Raw genomic sequence first — 20,653 nt, 5'->3', positions numbered from 1 at the left:
GGGGGCAAACACTTTTTCACACAGGGCCATGTAGCTTTGGATTTTTTTCTTCCTCATTAATAAAACCCTTCATTTAAAAACTGCATTTTGTGTTTACTTGTGTTATCTTTGACTAATGTTTAAATTTGTTTGATGATCTGAAACATTTAAGTGTGGAAAACATGCAAAAAAGTAAGAAATCAGGAAGGGGGCAAACACTTTTTCACACCACTGTATATGTGCAAAATAAGCAACAACAAGAGGGACAGTTATGCTTATTATGGTGTCCCTAAAGTGTCCATGGTGCAGTTTACTGTGAGCAGTGCTGGTTATGTAGCCTGACAGCAGCAGGCAGGAAGGACCTGCGATAGCGTTCCTTCACACACTTTGGGTGAATCAGTCTATCGCTAAAGGAGCTCTGATGCCACCACAGTGTCAAAGAAGGTCTTCAGGACTCCAAAAGACCTGAGCCGCCTCAGCAGGTAGAGTCTGCTTTGGCCTTTCCTGTACAGTGCTGTTATGTGATCAGTCCAGTCCAGTTTATTGTTAAGATGAACACCCAGGTACTTATAAGATGTCACCATCTCAATGTCCTTTCCCTGGATGTTCACCGGTGTTGGGAGGAGGAGTCTGTGCCTGCGGAAATCCACCATCAGCTCTTTGGTTTTCCCCGCGTTGATCTGAAGGTGGTTCCTCAGGCACCAGTCCACAAAGTCCTGGTTCAGTTCTCTGTCTCCCCATCTGTGATGAGGCCGACGATGGCAGAGTCATCAGAGAACTTCTGCAGATGACAGGTGGGGGTGTCGTATGAAAAGTCTGCAGTGTAGAGGGTGAAGAGGAACGGTGCCAGCACTGTACCCTGTTGGGCGCCCGTACTGCAGACTACGAAGTCCGATACACAATCCTGGGTCCTGACATACTGTGGCCGGTCCGTGAGGTAGTCCAGGATCCAGGATGTGAGGTGATTAGCCACTCCTATGTGCTCCAGTTTGTCCCTCAGAAGTGCAGGCTGTATGGTGTTGAAAGCGCTGGAGAAATCAAAGAACATGATTCTCACAGAGCTTCCAGGCTTCTCCAGGTGAGAAAGAGCTCTATGCAGGAGGAAGATGACGGCGTCGTCCACCCCAATGCCAGGCTGGTAGGCAAACTGCAGCGGGTCCATTGAAGGGCCTACTGCGGGGCGGAGACGAGACAGGACCAGGCGCTCCAGAGTCTTCATGAGGTGCGATGTTAATGCCACCGGTCTGAAGCTGCTGAAGTCCTTGGGGTGCGGAGTCTTGGGCACAGGTACCACGCAGGATGTCTTCCACAGCTGTGGTACTCTCCCCAGCCTCAGGCTCAGGTTGAAGATGGTTTCAACTATCCCGCACAGTTGGTCTGCGCAGGACTTCAGGAGCCTGGAGCTGATGCCGTCTGGACCCGCAGCCTTCCTCGTCTTTATCCTCCTCAGCTGATCTCTCACCTGACAGGTAGTGAAGGACAAGCTGGAGCAGGGGGGCTGTGTGCTGGGGGGTGGAGGTGACGAGGTGGGGGGAGGAGTGGGGGTTGGTGATATGTCCGGGGGAGCGGGGGTGGGGGAGGTGTCGAAGCAGTGTGCCAGGAGTGTAGGTGGGGGGGAAGGTGAAGGTGAGGATGAGGGGGGTTGCAGCCGTGATGTCTGGGCCAGGGGAGGGGCAGACTGATCAAATCTATTGAAGAATAGATTCAGATCATTCACCCACTGCTGGTCGCCTCTGGCCTGGGAGTCTGGCTGTTTGTGTCCTGAGATGGTTTTCAGACCTCTCCAGACTCCGCTGATGTTGCTCTGCTGCAGCTGTTCCTCCATCTTCTGTTTATATCCTTCCTTTCCCCGCCTGATGTTTCTCTGTAGCTCCTTCTGCACGGCCTTCAGTTCCTCCTTATTTCCAGAGTTAAAAGCTCTCCGCTTCTCCTTCAGGAGAGCTTTTATATCTGGAGTAATCCAGGGTTTGGTGTTGGAGAAGCAGCGTACAGTCCTGGTGGGTACGGTGCTTTCCACACAGAAGTTAATATAGTCCATAATACATGATGTCATACTGTCAATGTCCTCCCCATGGGAATCGCTGAGTACCTCCCACACAGTGGCCTCGAAGCAGTCTTTCAGGGCCTCCTCGGCCTCCTCAGACCACCTCTTCACAGTGCGGGTGGTTGCTGGTTCTCTCTGCACCAGAGGTCTGTTGACAGGCAGAAGATGAACCAGGTTGTGATCAGCTCTTCCCAGGGGGGGTAGGGGGATGAGTGGTATGCCTCCTTGGTGTTGGCATAAAATAAATCCAGTGTTTTATTGTCTCTGGTGTGGCAGGAAACATACTGGGTGAAGGTGGGCAGGGTGGTGGATGGACAGGCGTGGTTGAAGTCCCCAGAGATCAGAAGGAGGGCCTGAGGGTGCTGTGTCTGCAGCCTACTTGTAACAGAGTTGTCCACTGTCCACCTGTCACTGATGTCCACAGTCTTTGGTTCTTCAGTGCTCAGTTTCGTTCTCAGCAGCTGAAGCCTGAAGGTAATAGACCTCAGAACTGTCGAACAGGCAGAAAAAGACCTCTGTGTCTAAACTGGATATGTGGTGGTAACCATGGTAACGTGAGTGTAGTGACAGCTTGGCTCAAAAAGTGCACATCCATCTTTGAACAGAGACCACAGACAAACAGGAAGTGGACGTTCATTGCGGTATTAAAAGGTCAAAGGTCAGATCTTATACTGTGTGTGTGTTTGATGTGTGTGTGTGTGTGTGTGTGTGTGTGTGTGTGTGCAGGACACCCAGCAGGTAGTGGAGGTGTACAAATCAGGCTTCGACCCTCCAGGTGACGTTGAGTTTGAGGACTACAGCGCCACCATGAGGCGAAGCATCTCTGAATCCAGTTACCTCGACAATCGAACTGAGGGGCGGAGACACAGCAGGAAGCTATGGCCCTTCATCCGAAAAAACAAGGTACAGCACACGAGCACACACAACACTTGTACACACTCATACACACACAACACACAACACGTGTACACACACAGACAGGACAGGTACACACACCTGGACGACTCACATGGCTGTACTGACCACACCCCCTCTATCTTTCCCTCCAGCTGCTGACCCTCCTGTCCTCACCTCGCCAGCCTCCCCCTCCACCCCCAACTTCACCTTCACCTGGAGGCATGGCCAACAGTCCCCAGTCCCCGCCCCCTGCCTCAAGAGAACCAATCACACAGCGACTGAATGACCTCATGACCTCCGGCTCCAGAACCAGAAAGCAGTGTCTGCGCAGCCTGAAAAGAGGGGTACACACACACACACACACACACACATACACACACACACACACACACACACACACACACAAAGCTGTGTTTGTAATGTTGTCGTTTCCTTCCTGCTTCTCTCTGATTGGACAGCTGTCACTCAAACTGGTCAGTATCACACCCGTCAGTCTAAAACACATGTGTGTCACACCACATTTACTGTTACTGTGTTAATGTGATGTCATGTGATGACCTTTTTCAGGGCTCCAGTCCTGCAGACTGCAGTCACCTCCCTCCTGAACAGAGACGAAAGAAACTTCAGACCAGAATCAACAACATCAACCAGGAGATTCAGAGGGAGAAGGAGCAGAGGTACACACTCACAACTACACACGTGACTCTTCCTGTATATGTGACTCTTCCTGTGTATATGACTCTTCCTGTGTATCTGACTCTTCCTGTATATGTGACTCTTCCTGTATCTGACTCTTCCTGTATATGACTCTTCCTGTGTATCTGACTCTTCCTGTACATGAATCTTCCTGTATATGATTCTTCCTGTATATGTGACTCTAATGTATATGTGACTCCCCCTGTATATGTGATGCTTCCTGTGTATATGACTCTTCTTGTATATCTGACTCTTCCTGTGTATCTGACTCTTCCTGTATATATGATTCTTCCTGTATCTGACTCTTCCTGTATATGACTCTTCCTGTATATGTGACTCTTCCTGTATATGTGACTCTTCCTGTATCTGACTCTTCCTGTATATGTGACTCTTCCTGTATATCTGACTCTTCCTGTATATGTGACTCTTCCTGTGTATCTGACTCTTCCTGTATATGTGACTCTTCCTGTATATGTGATTCTGCCTGTGTATCTGACTCTTCCTGTATATGTGACTCTTCCTGTATATGTGATTCTTCCTGTATCTGACTCTTCCTGTATCTGACTCTTCCTGTATATGACTCTTCCTGTATATGTGATTCTTCCTGTATATGTGACTCTTCCTGTGTATATGACTCTTCCTGTATATGACTCTTCCTGTGTATCTGACTCTTCCTGTATATGACTCTTCCTGTGTATATGACTCTTCCTGTATATGTGACTCTTCCTGTATATGTAACTCTTCTGTGTATCTGACTCTTCTAGTATATGATTCTTCCTGTGTATCTGACTCTTCCGGTTTGTTTGTGTGTTTGTTTATTGTTTGTTTATTGTGTGTGTTTGTTGTTCCAGAGACGCTCTCCTGAAGATGAGGGAGGTGTACGAACGAAGTCCTCAGATGGGCGATGCTGGCAGTTTGGAACCTCGACTGGAGGAAGTGAAACAGAGTCTGCAGAGACTGGACGACGAGCTGAGGAGGAACCAGGTCTGCACTACACATAATACACACAGTACACTGTACACTCATAGTACACGCATATTGCACTCATACTATACATACTACACACATTATACTGTTCACACATAGTACACACACAGTATGTGTATTTTCTGTTAACATGTGCTAACTTGTATATTAATGAGTATAAACATGTATGTTACTACGTTAACCTTAACGTGTGTGTGTGTGTGTGTGTGTGTGTGTGTATGTGTGGTCCTCTGCAGGCATGGCTTTCGGAGGCAGATAGCAGACTGTCTGACCACGGCGGTCGAAGACAAAGTGGAGGTTGTGGGTTAAATTCTCAGGCGACGACGCCCGGCAGCAGCAGCCTGAAACAGCTGGACAACCGCAGCCCTGCCAGCAGAGAGAGGTTATTGATTATTGATCATTGATCATTCAGCAGTTATATTTAAAATCCTCTGACATGTTCATAGATTCTACATGATTGAATCTGTCTGTCTCTGTGTCCACCTGTCTGTCTGTCCTCAGTCCTGACGGCAGCTACACTGAGGACCACAGTGCAGAGCTTCAATTCAAGTCTCGTAGTTCGGAGTTTGATGACGACTTTGATGATGAAGAACCGTTACCGAGTATTGGCACCTGCAAGTCCCTTTACCCGTTCCAAGGTATGGCTTTACCTGAAGTACTATTGTCAGTACATCAGCTGACATTCAGGTACACAGTGATGTCACCTGGGTTCTTCAGGATCAGGTGATCATTTCTGCAGATTAAAAACCTTCTGATCTGAGACTGAGACAGAGTTCCAGCAGGTCAGAGATGAGTCAAAGACATGTCTTTATTCATGGTTGTCCCAGATGCCGCCATCGTTTTATAACCTGGTTGATTTTTTCGCAGCCAAAAACTGGATGTGTTTGTTGTTTGGGCACTGTACGTGTGTGTGTGTGTGTGTGTGTGTGTGTGTGTGTTTGTGTGTGAGTGAGTGTGTTTGTAGAAACCATAGATACGTTACGTATGTGTGTTGTTAAATAGGAGATGCATTTAAACTTAATGGTTAGCATGTGGTTGAGTTTAGAGACCGCTCTGTTCTGGGTCAGGAGACGATCGTGTTTTAACAAGAATGTTTGTGTACGTACAAAATATATTTTATATATATATATATATATATATATATACATATATATGCTACAGTCAGTTCACCACAGGAGAGTACCCGTCCGTCCGTCCGTCCATCCATCCATCCATCCATCCATCCATCCATCCATCCATCCAGGTGACTGGTGAAGGGAGAGTATCATACATGGTGAAATATGCAGTGTTGGATATTATCAAAAAACTACTGATGTACTCTTCTATCTATCTATCTATCTATCTATCTGTCTATCTATCTATCTATATATATATGTGTGTGTGTATATGTTCTAGCGAACCTCTGTCGGATCAGCTCCTGGAAAATTGCCTTCTTTAACATTTTTTATCCACTTTTAACTGGCATACTCTTGGTAAACTGTCTTTACCCTTTACACAATCTCTCTACGTGACCACTGTTCCAATTGGACCTAGTGATCCCAATTTTTCACAACTAGCTCATGCCCTGCGCTAGCTAGCCGGCTAACATTAGCATGTTTTTAGCACTGGCTAGCTTGTTTTTAGCGTTGCTGCTAACACTACTCATCTGTTGAAGCACCTAACGTTACTGGAAAGTGACCAGGACTCAACGCCCCTCCAACGCCCTCGGGCTTCTACTAACCCAGACACTTACTCTCTGCAGCAGGCCCTCTTACTGGGCCCCTGCCATCACGACACTCACCATGGCTCCACCACCTCTCCATCTGGCTGCGTCAACTGCACTGTCCTTGCTGAGAAGGTCACTGAGCTGGAACAATGTATTTCCACACTTTGCAAGGTCTGTGAAGCCGAACTGCAAATGGACACCATCATCATCAAGCAGCCCCTTCACACACTCCACCACACCACCCAGCTTGACAATAGATTTGATATCCTTGCCCTGCAAGATTTCCCTCCCCTACCAGCTGAACCCCAACCTTCACCACCGTCTTCCCCACAGTCCAACAACGCACCGTCACTTCAGTCCCCCCCTCAGTGCCCTGCTCTCCCTGGAGCTCGCCGCCCTCCATCCCGCACTTCACACCGGCTCTGCAGCGTTCTCCTGCCTCATCTTCCACCTGCGCCTCTCCACCTGCTCTGTCACCGCCGTCCAGATCTCCATCAGAACCCTCTCTCCCTTCATCACCACTACCTCCTCGCCCCCTTTTCCCCCTGACTACTCTAATAATTGGAGACTCCATGACAAGAAATGTCAGCTTCTTCAATGCGGTTATGCACTGTTTCCCTGGAGCAACCGTTCCCGTCATTCTTGCTAAACTCCCCGGCATACTCCAAACACTCCCATCATCTGTCCACAGAGTAATCATTCACGTTGGCTGCGTGGATGCTTCCCGCAGACAGTCTGAGATCACCAAAGCAGTTCAGCAAACTATTTCAGTTCCTCTACACCATCGGAAAATCAGTCTTCATAAGTGGCCCACTCTCTCCTCCTGGCTGTGGATATGGAATATTCAGCCGTATCATATCCCTCCACACGTGGCTTCAATCTGCCTGCAAAACACACTCCATGAGCTTCATAGACAATTTCAATCTGTTCTGGGGCCGAAAATCCTTTATCAAACCCAACGGTTTCTACCCGAACAAATTGGGAAGCCGCATATTTGCAGCTAACTTGCAGCACACTGTTCACAATCAACCACGTAACTGACTGTTTACACTCCCCATGCAGTGCCTCCCCTTCTTCCTCTACGGTCCCAACTCAGAACACCACCGCTTTCCACAGCTCCCCCTACAGGCCCCAGCTGTCTCTCCCTTCTCCTGCTGCTCCCTACACCATTCAGCCTGTTAACTCTGTTAGATCTCACCATCCCTGTAACTGCCTCAATTCTGTTAACAAAAGCAACCTCATCAACATAAAATGCAATGACCCTTCTACAAATTTTCCCATTCAGCCCATTATAACTATCAGACCCCCCGTCCCCAAAACAGAAATGCAAAACAAGTTAAGAAAAAAATCCATCGCAACCTCTGCCTGCTCCCCCACTCCTCACAGTCTCTCACACAACAACATCCTCCCAAGCTGGCTCTCCAAAACACTCGTTCAGTCAACAAAAAAGCACTCATCTTAAACAATTTCATAACTGACAATAATCTGGACTTCCTCTGTCTCACCGAAACGTGGCACAGCCATCTGGACTATTTCACACTCAACCAAGCCACCCCCGCTGGATACACAAATATCGATCAACCCCGTCTCACTGGACGAGGCGGCGGCGTTGCTTCAATCCACAAAAGACCCTCAAAATCAACACTATATCCACTCCTTCTGTACAGTCATTTGATAACATTGCTCAAACTCCATGGCCCCACCCCCTTGTCACTGCTATGATCTACCACCCCCTCAAACCACATCCATCTTTTCTCTCTGACTTTTCAGATTTTGTCACACATCTCTCAGCCATCCCACCTTCAGTTTTACTACTAGGCGACCTTAACTTCCATATTGACAACACTAACTGTAAACAAGCCTCTGATTTTCTGGAACTCCTCGACTGCCTCAATCTCACTCAGCATGTCAACTTCCTGAGCCACTCCCGTGGCCACACCCTGGATTTAGTCTGCTCCACTAGTCTCACCATCCAACAACTCTCCACCATCAACCTTCACTTCTCCGACCACCTGGCTATCATCATGGAAATCCACCTCCCGAAGCCTTTCCAAAGAAAAATGTACAATATCCTTTAGAAACCTTAAATCCATCTCGCCACAAGATGTCTCAGCATCTCTCTCTGCCACCCTGTCTACATCCCCTCCCCCACGATCTGATGACTTCAATGACCTTGTCAACCACTATAACAACACTCTCTCCTCCTGCCTTGATCAATTAGTTCCCATTAAACCAAAACTGTTTCATTTAGACACTCAGCCCCCTGGTTCACCCCTGAACTCCACCAGCTGAAATCGCGTAAGCACCAGCTTGAAAGACTCCACAAAAAAAAAAAAACAACCGGACTCACAGTTCATCTCCAAGCATCCACTGACCACCTTTGTAAGGAAAAAATGCTCAACTTCAGCAAACACTGAAATGAAGAGACTCGGAGAACCATGGAGAAAAGTTACAGCCAACGGGATCACTTTAATTGCAGAACTCAGTATACAGGTTGTAGGCACAACAATACACCAGTAGAAACAGCATCACAGCGAAACAGCCCAAAACTGTACAAAACCGCCCTCAACACTGCCCGCTCTGCCTACTTTTCAAACCTCATCCACAATGGGTGTGGTTACATGATAGCTTCTCATTCAGAATGAAATAAATCTGAATGAAATCATTCAGAATTAAAGTTTTTCCAGGTAGTTTACATGAGAAATATTCATTCTGAATGAGGGTTTACAGGGAGATCAGTTCAATCGCCTTTATTTGGGTCAGTGCAAGGTTTGGGGCAGGGAAGGTTTCTGATTGGATAGGGGGCGGGGCGGATGTTACGTGTAACGGAAGGAAACACTGTAGTCCTCGCTCCGGATAACAAGATGCATGACGACGCCGTTCTTAGTGCCTTTTTCAGGCTTGTTCTGCTTATATTCTTGAAGCAGCAGTACGACAACAACCTTGTTCTGCTAATGCTTCATCTGTTGAGGAGGAGAAGGGAGGTAGAAGGTCGAAGAAGGGAGGTAGAAGACCGTGCTGTGGCGAATGGAAACCGGTGAGTGCAACGAGTCCGACTGCTCTATCTCAGCCCGTTGCTATGCACGCTGTATACGTCATTGCACCAGAAGGGCAAGGAAACGAGCATGCGCAGAAAGAACGGAATGGCTGGAATCGGGTAGGAGGTGTATACAAGACAGAAAAAATCTTCCATTCGGGTTCTGAAAAGGAATATTCCACCCCTGTGCACCCGATTAGATTTTCTTTCGGGTTGGCTGTTTTCATTCGAGTTGAGGTGTTTACAAGGAGCATATCTATTCGGGTAGGGCTTCCAACCTGAATGCAAAAGGAATACATGGCTCCATGTAAACGCACGTACTGGCTCCGATAACCAAAAGGCTCTTTTTTTCCGCCATCAACAAACTCCTCAATCCCAGTGACAACATTTCAAACTCATTCACCACTAAAAAATGCAATTCTTTCCTCTCTTTCTTCCAATCCAAAATTGATACCATCTACAGTTCCCTATCCTCCTCCCCCATCACCCATTCCTCCTCGCTCCCCCCTGCTTCTCTTATCACCTCTCCACTCTCTAGATTTTCTCCCCGTCTCTCCAGCTGATTTTTCCAAAATCATCTCAACCATGAAAGCCTCCACCCGCATCCTAGATCCCATCCCATCCTAGATCCCATCCCATCCTAGATCCCATCCTATCTTCCTTCCATCATCCTCCCCAATTATCTCTGGGATTATCAACTCCTCCCTCAACTTTTCCACCGTTCCCCCATCACTGAAACTGGCTGCTGTAACACCCATCATCAAGAAACCTGGACTCAACCCTGACAGTATCAATAACTTCCAGCCCATTTCCAACCTCCCATTCCTTTCTAAACTCCTGGATCATGTTGTTGCCTCACAAATCAAAGCCCATCTCACCAATGATGACCTCAACGAACAATTTCAATATGGATTCGATACCCACCACAGCACTGAAACTGTCCTCCTCAAAGTAACAAATGACCTTCTCCTCTCCTCAGACTCCGGCCAACTCTTCATCCTCATCCTCCTGGACCTCACTGCTGCCTCTGATACCATTAACCACTCCATCTTAACTCTGCCGCCTACAATCTCTCCTCAGCATCACAGATGAGCCCTCACCTGGCTCCAATCACACCTTACTGAAAGGAAGCAATTCATCTTCATCAACAACTGCTCCTCCTCGACTGCCCCCCTGTCCCAAGGTGTCCCCCAGGGTTTGGTGTTTGGTCCTCTCCATCCTCTACCTTCTCCCCCTCGGTCAGATTATCCGTTGTCATGGCCTCCATTTCCACTGTTACGCTGACGACATCCAGCTCTACATCTCCGTCAAATCCATCACCTCTCAGACTCACTCCATCCTCTCAAACTGTCTCTGATATCAGACACTGGATGCAAATAAATCTCAAACTCAACTCTCATCCATCCACCCCCATCTGTAACAGGTAGACATATGTCAATCAACCAATCAATCAATCAGTTTTATTTATAAAGCCCAATATCACAAATCACAATTTGCCTCACAGGGCTTTACAGCATACAACATCCCTCTGTCCTTTGGACCCTCACATATGTCCCTTTGTCTCCTCCACCCACCCTTGTCTGTAACAGGTGGACAGGTGTCCCTTTGTCTCATCCATTCATCCCGTCTGTAACAGGTGGATGGGTGTCCCTTTGTCTCATCCGTCCACCTCGTCTGTAACAGGTGGACAGGTGTCCATTTGTCTCATCTATCTAACCCCGTCTGTAACAGGTGGATGGGTGTCCCTTTGTCTCATTGATTCCAAAAAGCATCAGGCTTGTTTCAATGTTCCTTCACAAACCTGTGAGTCTGAATGTAGTGGTGAGGACACAGCAAAGGTTTTCTTCTGATGACTCTTCCATGAAGATCATACCTGTCCAGGTGTGTCTGCACAGTAGAACAGTGCACCACCACTCTTCCTTTCTAACAATCCTACGAGCAGCTCTCTCACAGTTTTCAGCTTGACCTCCACAGTTCCTGTTAACTGCCATTTCTTAATAACATGACCAAGTGAGGAAACAGCTCCCTGAAAACACTTTATCTTCTTCTAGTCTTCATCAGGTCTTTCAGTTTTCAGACTAAACAGCTAGGCAGCTGTTTAGATGAGCCCATGGCTGCTGATTGTTGGGACAAGGTTTATTTATAAAGCTTTGTAATTTACATATATGGAGAACAGTGGACCCAGTATGGAACCCTGAGGCACACCTTTTGATACAGGAAGCAAACTGGACACATGTTTTTTCTGAGGAGTAATTTGTGAACCAACAAACAGTACATCCATGAAACACCAGTATAACAGAGTCTGTCCATCAGGGTGATGTGGTTAATTGATGAATCAAGAAAGAGGGTGGAGCAGTAGTTTTTACAGTCTGATGATGCCATTCATCACTTTGACAGAAGCAGCTGTTGTTCTGTATTGTTTTCTAAAGTCTGACTGATGTGGTGATAAAAATAAAATTTCAATTCTCCACGTTGTTCATAAAGAAGTTTTTCAAGGACTGAAACACATGATTCAGAGATCAGCCTGTACCTGTGGAACCTCCTCCTCCCAGCAGAGTGACAATGTTTACACATTCCTTATGTTCAGAAACACGTTCATGTTGTCTTGGTTCTATAGAGCGGTTCTACCTGAGGCCTTGGTTCTATAGAGCAGTTCTACCTGAGGCTTTGGTTCTATAGAGGGGTTCTAACTGAGGCCTTGGTTCTCTACAGTGGTTCTACCTGAGGCCTTGGTTCTATACAACGGTTCTACCAGAGGACTCTCGGCTGCGTTTGTCTGTCTGAAATAACCCATACTTGTTTGGCTTTAAGTGGTGCGAAGGATTGTGGGTAGAACTCTTTCCTGTTGATGACAGGAAGTCGTCATCAGATGAGGGTTAGACCAGAGAATTCAGGAGGCGTAACTGACCACATGTTGAGTTCTCCTCTGGTTCTCTTTGGTTCCATTTTGGTTCTCTGTGGTCTCAACATGTTGTTGTTCTTCTTCTTCTGCAGGTCAGAACGAAGGTACTCTGTCAATGGTGGAGGGGGAACTACTTTCTGTGGTGGAAGAGGACAAAGGTGATGGTTGGACCAGAGTGCGGAGGAACCTGGAGGAGGAGGGATACGTCCCCACCTCCTACATCAAAGTCTTCCTGGACAGCAGTGCCAAAGGTGCCATGACCTACATCTGACCTTCACATGACCTTCATACGACCTACATCTGACCTTCATACAACCTACATCTGACCTTCATACAACCTACATCTGACCTACATGTGACCTTCACATGACGTTTATACGACCTATGTCTGACCTCAGTTTTAATTCAATTCAATGTTACTCTCAATGACCTTGATATGACCTTTTAATATGACTTTTAAGTGACCTCTACACAGATGTCGGTCTTTGACTTCCAGATGAACTCGACTCCTCCCCTCCTGATGACCTCTGTGACCTTTGAACTCTGAATGTTGACACGTGTATGTGCTCTGCCTGTCTGTGTGCCGAACCCTACCTGTTGTTTTTCTGAGAACTTCACACCAGTGTGACACACCTGTCTACCTGTAGGACAGGTGTCCCTCATCTCAGGCCCCGCCTCCATGGGGGCATGGTCGACATACGTCTGTCTATGAGAGAACCACCTGCATTGATTTATTAATTTATTTTCTTCAATTGACTGATTGATTATTAAAAGTGAAAAAGGTCAAAGGGGACGTCTCAAATGTCTCAAACATCTCAAAGTCTTTTCTGTCCAAAACTCTGAAGATGTTTATTTAACTGTGATAAAACCAAGAAAAACAAAAGGTTAATTTTGATAAAAGATCTGAATAAACACAAACTAATAAAAAAACATCAGTTTCAGAAACAAACCCTTGAGAGTTGTAAAACATTTTAATCTGATTTTATTTTTTCTGTGAATTCAGACACAGGATGAGTTCAGATTTAGAGTTCAGTGTTTGAGCTGCAGACGACCGCACTCTGACTTCCTGTCTCACTCTACCAGCTCTAACATATCTACCTGTCTGTCTGTCTGTCTGTCCTCCTCTGTCTGTCTCTCTGTCCTTCTGTCCCTCTGTCTGCATCTTGTAGGCTTTGTGCAGAGTAGTCGGCTAGTCTAGCACAGTAATCGACCAGTGAGGACGTCTCGCCACAGGAAGTGATGTAAAGGAAAAGGTTCTGAGGAAGTCGGGTAACAGCTTCTCATTGGACAGTTTAACTCTTCCGATATCTCAGCCAGTCAGATGACAGACTGCTGTCAATACACGATGAAAGAGATGTTCTGCCAGTGACTGACTGAGATCAGATATTAGACAGGTCCCAAACACAGATCATGTGTCAGATCAGACATTAGACAGGTCCCAAATACAAACTGTGTCAGATGAGATATTAGACAGGTCCCAGTCATTATCAGACAGTTATCTCAGTTGAAATCTGAAAGAATCCACATTAACGACCAGTTTAATTTTCAGTGAAGAAAATAAATTAAAATAAATGTATTAAATTTTATTTCATGTTTCAGCCAGAGATGATTCTTTAATTTTTTTGTGCTTTAATTTTTTTTTTATCTCATTCAATTTTTGTTGTTGTAATTTATCACTTCAAATGTTTCTCTGACAATCTGACCTGAGATCAGTTTAATGTCACAGACCTGAGATCAGTTTAACGTGTCACAGACCTGAGATCACTTTAACGTGTCACAGACCTGAGATCAGTTTAATGTGTCACAGACTGACCTGAGATCAGTTTAATGTGTCACAGACCTGAGATGAATGTTTTTGTGACCAAAAACAAAATGGCGGACACTCCTTTCTGTAGAGAGAGACTGAAATAAAGAAACTGAACATCTAGTTTTGTCAATGCAGTGATATCACAGGGTGTGTCCCCACATGGTGACATCACTGTGACACTGCTGTGAGGTCATGTGACTGTGTGAAGTTTTCAAAGTGTAAATATGAACCGTAGCTGCACAGGTGTAGCCCCAACCCCTGTTTACCTGCTGATATTAGCCCCACCCCCAGATTAACTTGTGTGTATTAGCCCTGCCCCCGCTTGTTGATCGATGATCGTTATTGATTGTGTGAAATGTGAAACTTTTTTATTTCATAGTGAGAACTTGATCAGTTATTGATTTTTTTATTGAGACGTGAGACTGCTGATCACGCTCTTTCCAACTTCCTGTATGTTAAACTTTCAAAATAAAGTACAATCTGAATCAAACACTGAGTCTGTATTTTGTGTTTCTCTGAAACGCTGTGGCCGAAATATTCAGATTCTGTTAAACACATTTATTTTCCTCGTTATATTTTTCATTTAAAGCTACTGTCAAATGAACGATCGAATGACACTAAATTTAATTTGACTTGAAAAACTTAATTTAAATTTAAATATGTTTAAATAAATTTAATTTAAATTAAATATGAAGCAACATTAAAATCATAAACTTTAAAAAATGAAAACTTATTTTGTGTTTGAAGGTTTGAACTTTTGCATCAGCAGATTTTTATGGAAAATAAAAATCTGGTTAGGTTAAACCCAAATCCTAACCTTAACCCTGCAAACAGAAATGAGTCATGTTTTTATTTCAATAAAGCGAGAGCCAACCACAGGTGATGACTCTGGACTCGGGAGTCGTTCTAATGTCAGGTGTGAACTGACTCGAGACTCATAGTATTAGGTGTGAACTGACTTGAGACTCGTAGTATCAGGTGTGAACTGACTCGAGACTCGTAGTATCAGGTGTGAACTGACTTGAGACTCGTAATATCAGGTGTGAACTGACTCGGGACTCGTAGTGTCAGGTGTGAACCATGGAGACGGATCAGTGTCTCATTGAGACACGTTGAGTCTTTTCAGCTGGACGGGTCCTCGTGGTAACTGACGCTGTAGGTCCTCTTGGTCCACCTGGTGATATCACTGTCTATAATCATAGCATTGTGGCACTGACAAAGAGCTGAGGGCAGGAACGTGCAGGTTATTGTCAGGAGGTTCTAAAGCAGGAGAACCTTCAGAAGTTCTGTCAGGAGAATCTCCAGATGTTCGGTCAAGAGAACCTTCTGATGTTCTGTTATAAGAACCTTCAGATGTTCTGTCAGGAGAACCTTCAGACATTCTGTCAAGATAACCTTCAGATGTTCTGTCAAAAGAACCTTTAGATGTTCTCTGAGGACATGCGCTTAGTGCGCATGCGCCACGGTGTATGCAGCCTGTTCCAGTCGCTCCTGCTTACTTTAACTTTGTTTTCAACTTTTTTCCTCTCTTCTTTATCTTACTTGTTCTGTTTTTACTTTAGTTATTTATTAAGCTACGGCCTCTCTAATCATGCTTGTGTGGAGAGTTTTTGTTGTTTTGCTCGTGGTGGAATCGCTCCTTTTACTCTGCCACTTGACCGTCGCTCAGCAACACCGCATTGTTTACTCCAGGGATCAGCTGATGGAGCTGAAGCCGGCCGGCTTGGCTACGGTGAGGGAGGATATACCTGCTGAACTTTGGAGGAAAACACACCGGGGTTGCAGAGGGAAAAGATCGCTACGGCGGCGGAAAGGAGCGAAACACCGGAGACTTATGGAGAGGAAGACATTCAAGCCGTGTCTCCCATCTATCATCATGGGCAACGTGAGATCACTGGGGAATAAGATGGACGAGCTTACAGCGCTAACCCGGAGTCATCAGGAATACCGGGAGTGTAGCCTGATGATTTTCTCGGAGTCATGGCTACACACGGATGTTCCTGACCACAATGTTTCCACCGTGGGTTTCCACACTGTCCGGGCTGACAGGGACTGCACTAAGAGCGGTAAGCGTAAAGGAGGTGGGCTTGCTGTTTACGTGAACAACAGGTGGTGCAATCCTGGTCACATCACAGTCAAAGACCGCATCTGCAGCCCGGATATTGAACTGTTAGCTGTGGGCCTCCGTCCTTACTATTTACCCCGTGAATTCTCACATGCTATTGTAGTGGCTGCTTATATCCCCCCGTCCGCTAACCCGACGTCGGCATGTGACGTCATCCACTCCACAATAGCCGGACTACAGACTGCACACCCGAGTGCTCTCATTATAATCTCGGGTGACTTCAACCATGTCTCTATTAAAAAGACACTCCCGAAATTCACCCAGTATGTGACCTGTAAAACCAGAGAGGAGAAGAGCCTGGACCTGCTGTATGCTAATGTAAAGGACGCATACACCTCCACGTCCCTTCCCCCGCTGGGTAGATCAGATCACAACTTGGTGCTTCTCACCCCCTGCTATGTGCCTCTAGTGAAGAGGCTGCCTGTGACCACAAAGACAGTGAGGACATGGTCAGAGGACTGCTATGAGGCACTGCAGGGCTGTTTTGAGGTGACTGACTGGAATGTACTCTGTGAGCCACATGGAGAGGACATTGATGGGCTTACTGAGTGCATTACAGACTACATTAATTTCTGTGTGGACGGCATTGTCCCAGCAAGGACTGTGCGGTGTTACCCAAATAACAAGCCTTGGGTAACAAAGGACATCAAAGCCATACTCAACCTGAAGAAGAGGGCTTTCAGAGGTGGCAACAGGGAGGAGCTGAGGGACATTCAGAGGGAGCTGAGTGCAAAGATCAATGAGGCTAAGGACGGCTACAGGAGGAAGCTGGAGAGGAAACTCCAGCTGAATAACATGAGCGAGGTCTGGAGTGGTATGAGGACCATCACCGGTTACAGACCAACTAGCAGTGGAGCTGATGGTAGTGTGGCTAGGGCCAATGAGTTAAATCTGTTCTTCAATAGGTTTGACACTGCTGCCCTGGCCCCTGTTGGCTCTCCTGCTGACTGTCTCCAGCCACCACCACTTCTGACCCCCCCTCCTCCTCCTGATAGCACCTCATCCAACTTGGTGAGCCCCTCACACCCATCCCCCACTCCTCACACCTCCTCTGGCTCCCATGCTACCTGCCCTCCTCTCACTTTGGACTCCAACTCTCCCCCTCCTCAACCTGCACTCTTTACACCTCTACATGTTAGGAGACAGCTGAGCAAACTCCCCGCCGGTAAGGCTGCAGGCCCTGATGGTGTCAGCCCACGGGTTCTCAGAGCCTGCGCCGAACAGCTCTGTGGAGTGCTTCATCGTGTCTTCAAAATGAGCCTGAGCCTCCAGAGGGTCCCTGTGATATGGAAGACGTCCTGCCTCGTTCCAGTGCCAAAGATGCCGCAACCCAGCGGTCTCTCGGACTACCGACCGGTGGCACTGACGTCACATATCATGAAGACCCTGGAGAGACTTGTCCTGGAGCAGCTCAGGCCTATGGTCAGGCCGCACCTGGATCCCCTCCAGTTCGCCTACCAGCCCCGGATTGGAGTTGAGGATGCCCTCATTTACCTGCTGAACCGCATCTACGCCCACCTGGACAAGCCGGGGAGCACTGTGAGGGTCACGTTCTTTGACTTCTCCAGTGCTTTCAATACCATCAGGCCTGCTCTACTGGGTGACAAGCTGACGGCGATGCTGGTGAATCCCCCCCTTGTGTCCTGGATTGTGGATTACCTCACTGGCCGACCACAGTACGTGCGCTTGCGGCACTGTGTGTCAGACACAGTGGTCAGCAATACCGGGGCTCCACAAGGTACTGTCCTCTCTCCTTTCCTCTTCACCCTTTACACCACGGACTTCAGCTACCAGACAGAGTCTTGTCATCTTCAGAAGTTTTCTGATGACTCTGCTATAGTTGGATGTATCAGCAAGGGTGAGGAGGCTGAATACAGGGCTGTGGTGAATAACTTTGTCTCATGGTGTGAGCTGAACCACCTGCAGCTCAACACAACAAAGACAAAAGAGCTGGTGGTGGATCTGAGGAGAACGAGGACACCAGTGACCCCAGTTTCCATCCTGGGGCATAACGTGGACATTGTAGAACACTACAAGTACCTGGGTGTGTTCATAGACAATAAACTGGACTGGACTAAGAACACTGAAGTCCTTTACAAGAAGGGACAGAGCCGCCTCTATTTTCTGAGGAGGCTCCGCTCCTTTAACATCTGCCGGACTATGCTGAGGATGTTTTATGAGTCTGTGGTGGCCAGTGCTATTCTGTTTGCTGTGGTGTGCTGGGGCAGCAGACTGAGAGTAGCCGATGCCAACAGACTCAACAAGCTGATCAGAAAGGCCAGTGACGTTGTGGGGGTGGAGCTGGACCCTTTGACAGCAGTGTCAGACAGGAGGATGCTGTCAAAGGTGCGGGCGATACTTCAGCATGGCTCTCACCCTCTCCACAACGCTCTGGTCGAACAGAGGAGCACCTTCAGCCAGAGACTGATTGCTCCTAAATGCACCACTGAGCGCCACAGGAAGTCATTCTTACCTGTGGCCATTAAACTGTACAACTCCTCCCTCTGATGATCGGACTCATTTGGCTATTTATAAAACAAATCACACAATATAATTACTCATTCTTATTTCATTTATAATGCTACAACCATTTCATTGTATATTGTATATATTTCAGATTGTCTACTTTACTGTTTTTATTATTTATTTTACTTTATTGTCTACTTTAATATTTTATTTTATGTTAATGTCTACTTTAATATTCTATTTTATTCTATTTTATTCTAATGTCTACTTTAATATTTTATTTTATTTTATTTTATTTTAATGTCTACTTTAATATTTATTTTACTTATTTCATTGTCTATTTTAGTATTTTATTTATATCTTCATCTTTATCTCTTGTTTCCATTCATGCTGTATTTCTATTTCTACTTTGCACGGAGCATTGGAACAAAAACAATTTCCCCCCGGGGATTAATAAAGTATTCTGAATCTGAATCTGAATCTGAATCTTCAGATGTTCAGTCATGAGAACCTTCATATGTTCTGTCAGGAGAACCTTCAGAATTTCTGTCAAGAACACCTTCAGATGTTCTGTCAGAACAAAACTTCTAAGGTTCTGTCCTTAGAAGAACCTTCTCTTTTCTGGAAGTTCTGTCAGGAGAACCTTAGAAGGTTCTCCTGACAGAACTTCCAGAAAAGAGAAACGTTCTATACTTGGAAGAAAGATCATCTACACGTTTCTTTGGACATTTTAATAAACAGTCTATTGCAGTATCAGAAAGCTGTTAAAGCTGCCAAGAGTCAGTTTTTATCCAATCTTGTGTGAGTCAATAGCCATAAACCTCAGTTTCTTTTTAATACCTTGAATACTCTTTTAAACCACTGTGACCACAATGGTGTTGTTCCTTTACCTAAACTGTGTGAAGATTTTCTAAGGTTTTTTATTGGCAAGATCTCCGATATTAGGTCCTCTCTTTCGCCGTCTGCATTAGATCCTGCCGTCTTTCCCATTTGCCCTGCTGTTTTTGACACATTTGAACAAGTGTCTCGCTCAGCTTTAACTGATATTGTCCAGCACCTCAGGCCTTTATACTGTCCTCTTGACAGCATCCCACCCCGTCTTTTTAAGGACATTTTCCATATCACTGGGCTCTGTGTTATGGATCTGATAAATTCATCTTTGATGTCTGGATGTGTCCCAGCTGCCTTTAAACATGCTGTGGTCCAACCCCTCATCAAAAAACATAATCTTGATATCCAACTTTAGGCCTATCTCCAAGCTTCCTTTTCTTTCTTAGGTCTTGGAGAAGGTGGCTAATGAACAGCTGCAGTCTTTTATTGATCTAAATGACATTTCCGAGAAGTTCCAGTCTGGTTTAAGTCACGCCATTGCACAGAAACGGCGCTTTTAAGAATTTTAAATGACCTTTTAACAGTTGACTCTGGTAACTAACTGCGGTCCTGGTCCTTCTGGATCTCAATCAATCAATCAATTTTATTTATAAAGCCCAATATCACAAATCACAGTTTGCCTCACAGGGCTTTACAGCATACAACATCCCTCTGTCCTTAGGACCCTCACAGCTGATCAGGAAAAACTCCTCAAAAAACCCTTTAACGGGAAAAAAAATCGGTAGGAACCTCAGGAAGAGCAACTGAGGAGGGATCCCTCTTCCAGGACGGACAGATGTGCAATAGATGACGTACAGAACAGATCAACATGATAAATTAACAGTAATCCACATGACACAATGAGACAGAAAGAGAGAGAGAGACAGAGGCAGAGAGAGATGCAGGACAGACAATAATGCCAGTAGCTTACAACAACATTAATGAAAGTAATAATATTATAATTATAGTTCTGGCTACTGTGGTAGACCAATATCTAATCTTCCCTTTATGTCAAAGATCCTTGAGAAAGTAGTCGCAGACCAGCTGTGTGATTTTCTCCATGATGATAATTTATTTGAGGAATTTCAGTCAGGATTTAGAGTGCATCATAGCACTGAGACAGCACTAGTTAAAATTA

At 45.9% G+C, this 20,653-nt stretch overlaps 2 protein-coding genes across 3 annotated transcripts in view; both read left to right on the top strand.

Moving 5' to 3' along the window:
- LOC126394964 (formin-binding protein 1-like) overlaps nucleotides 1–14,534 on the top strand; it is a 43,752-nt gene extending 29,218 nt beyond the window's left edge. Inside the window, exons 10-18 of one of the 2 annotated variants that reach the window (XM_050052125.1) lie at nucleotides 2,750–2,926; nucleotides 3,073–3,264; nucleotides 3,379–3,393; nucleotides 3,488–3,597; nucleotides 4,468–4,600; nucleotides 4,840–4,985; nucleotides 5,105–5,241; nucleotides 12,340–12,498; nucleotides 13,417–14,534. In XM_050052125.1, the coding sequence (XP_049908082.1) occupies nucleotides 2,750–2,926; nucleotides 3,073–3,264; nucleotides 3,379–3,393; nucleotides 3,488–3,597; nucleotides 4,468–4,600; nucleotides 4,840–4,985; nucleotides 5,105–5,241; nucleotides 12,340–12,498; nucleotides 13,417–13,445 (1,098 nt within the window). In that variant the 3' untranslated portion in view covers nucleotides 13,446–14,534. The remainder of the gene's footprint in view (nucleotides 1–2,749; nucleotides 2,927–3,072; nucleotides 3,265–3,378; nucleotides 3,394–3,487; nucleotides 3,598–4,467; nucleotides 4,601–4,839; nucleotides 4,986–5,104; nucleotides 5,242–12,339; nucleotides 12,499–13,416) is intronic. The other variant, XM_050052126.1, reaches the window with a different exon arrangement.
- Nucleotides 14,535–15,643: 1,109 nt separating this feature from the next.
- Nucleotides 15,644–19,126, top strand: LOC126394955 (uncharacterized). Its single transcript, XM_050052106.1, has 2 exons — nucleotides 15,644–16,284; nucleotides 16,648–19,126. Exons 1-2 carry the CDS (start codon nucleotides 15,646–15,648, stop codon nucleotides 18,685–18,687), a joined length of 2,679 nt encoding a protein of 892 aa, XP_049908063.1. The 5' UTR covers nucleotides 15,644–15,645; the 3' UTR covers nucleotides 18,688–19,126.
- Nucleotides 19,127–20,653: the final 1,527 nt, after the last annotated feature.

Source organism: Epinephelus moara, chromosome 8 (assembly GCF_006386435.1).
Source record: "Epinephelus moara isolate mb chromosome 8, YSFRI_EMoa_1.0, whole genome shotgun sequence".
Lineage (NCBI taxonomy): Eukaryota > Metazoa > Chordata > Actinopteri > Perciformes > Serranidae > Epinephelus > Epinephelus moara.
Note: the sequence above shows the minus strand (reverse complement) of the source record. Positions and strands in the feature narration are given on the sequence as shown.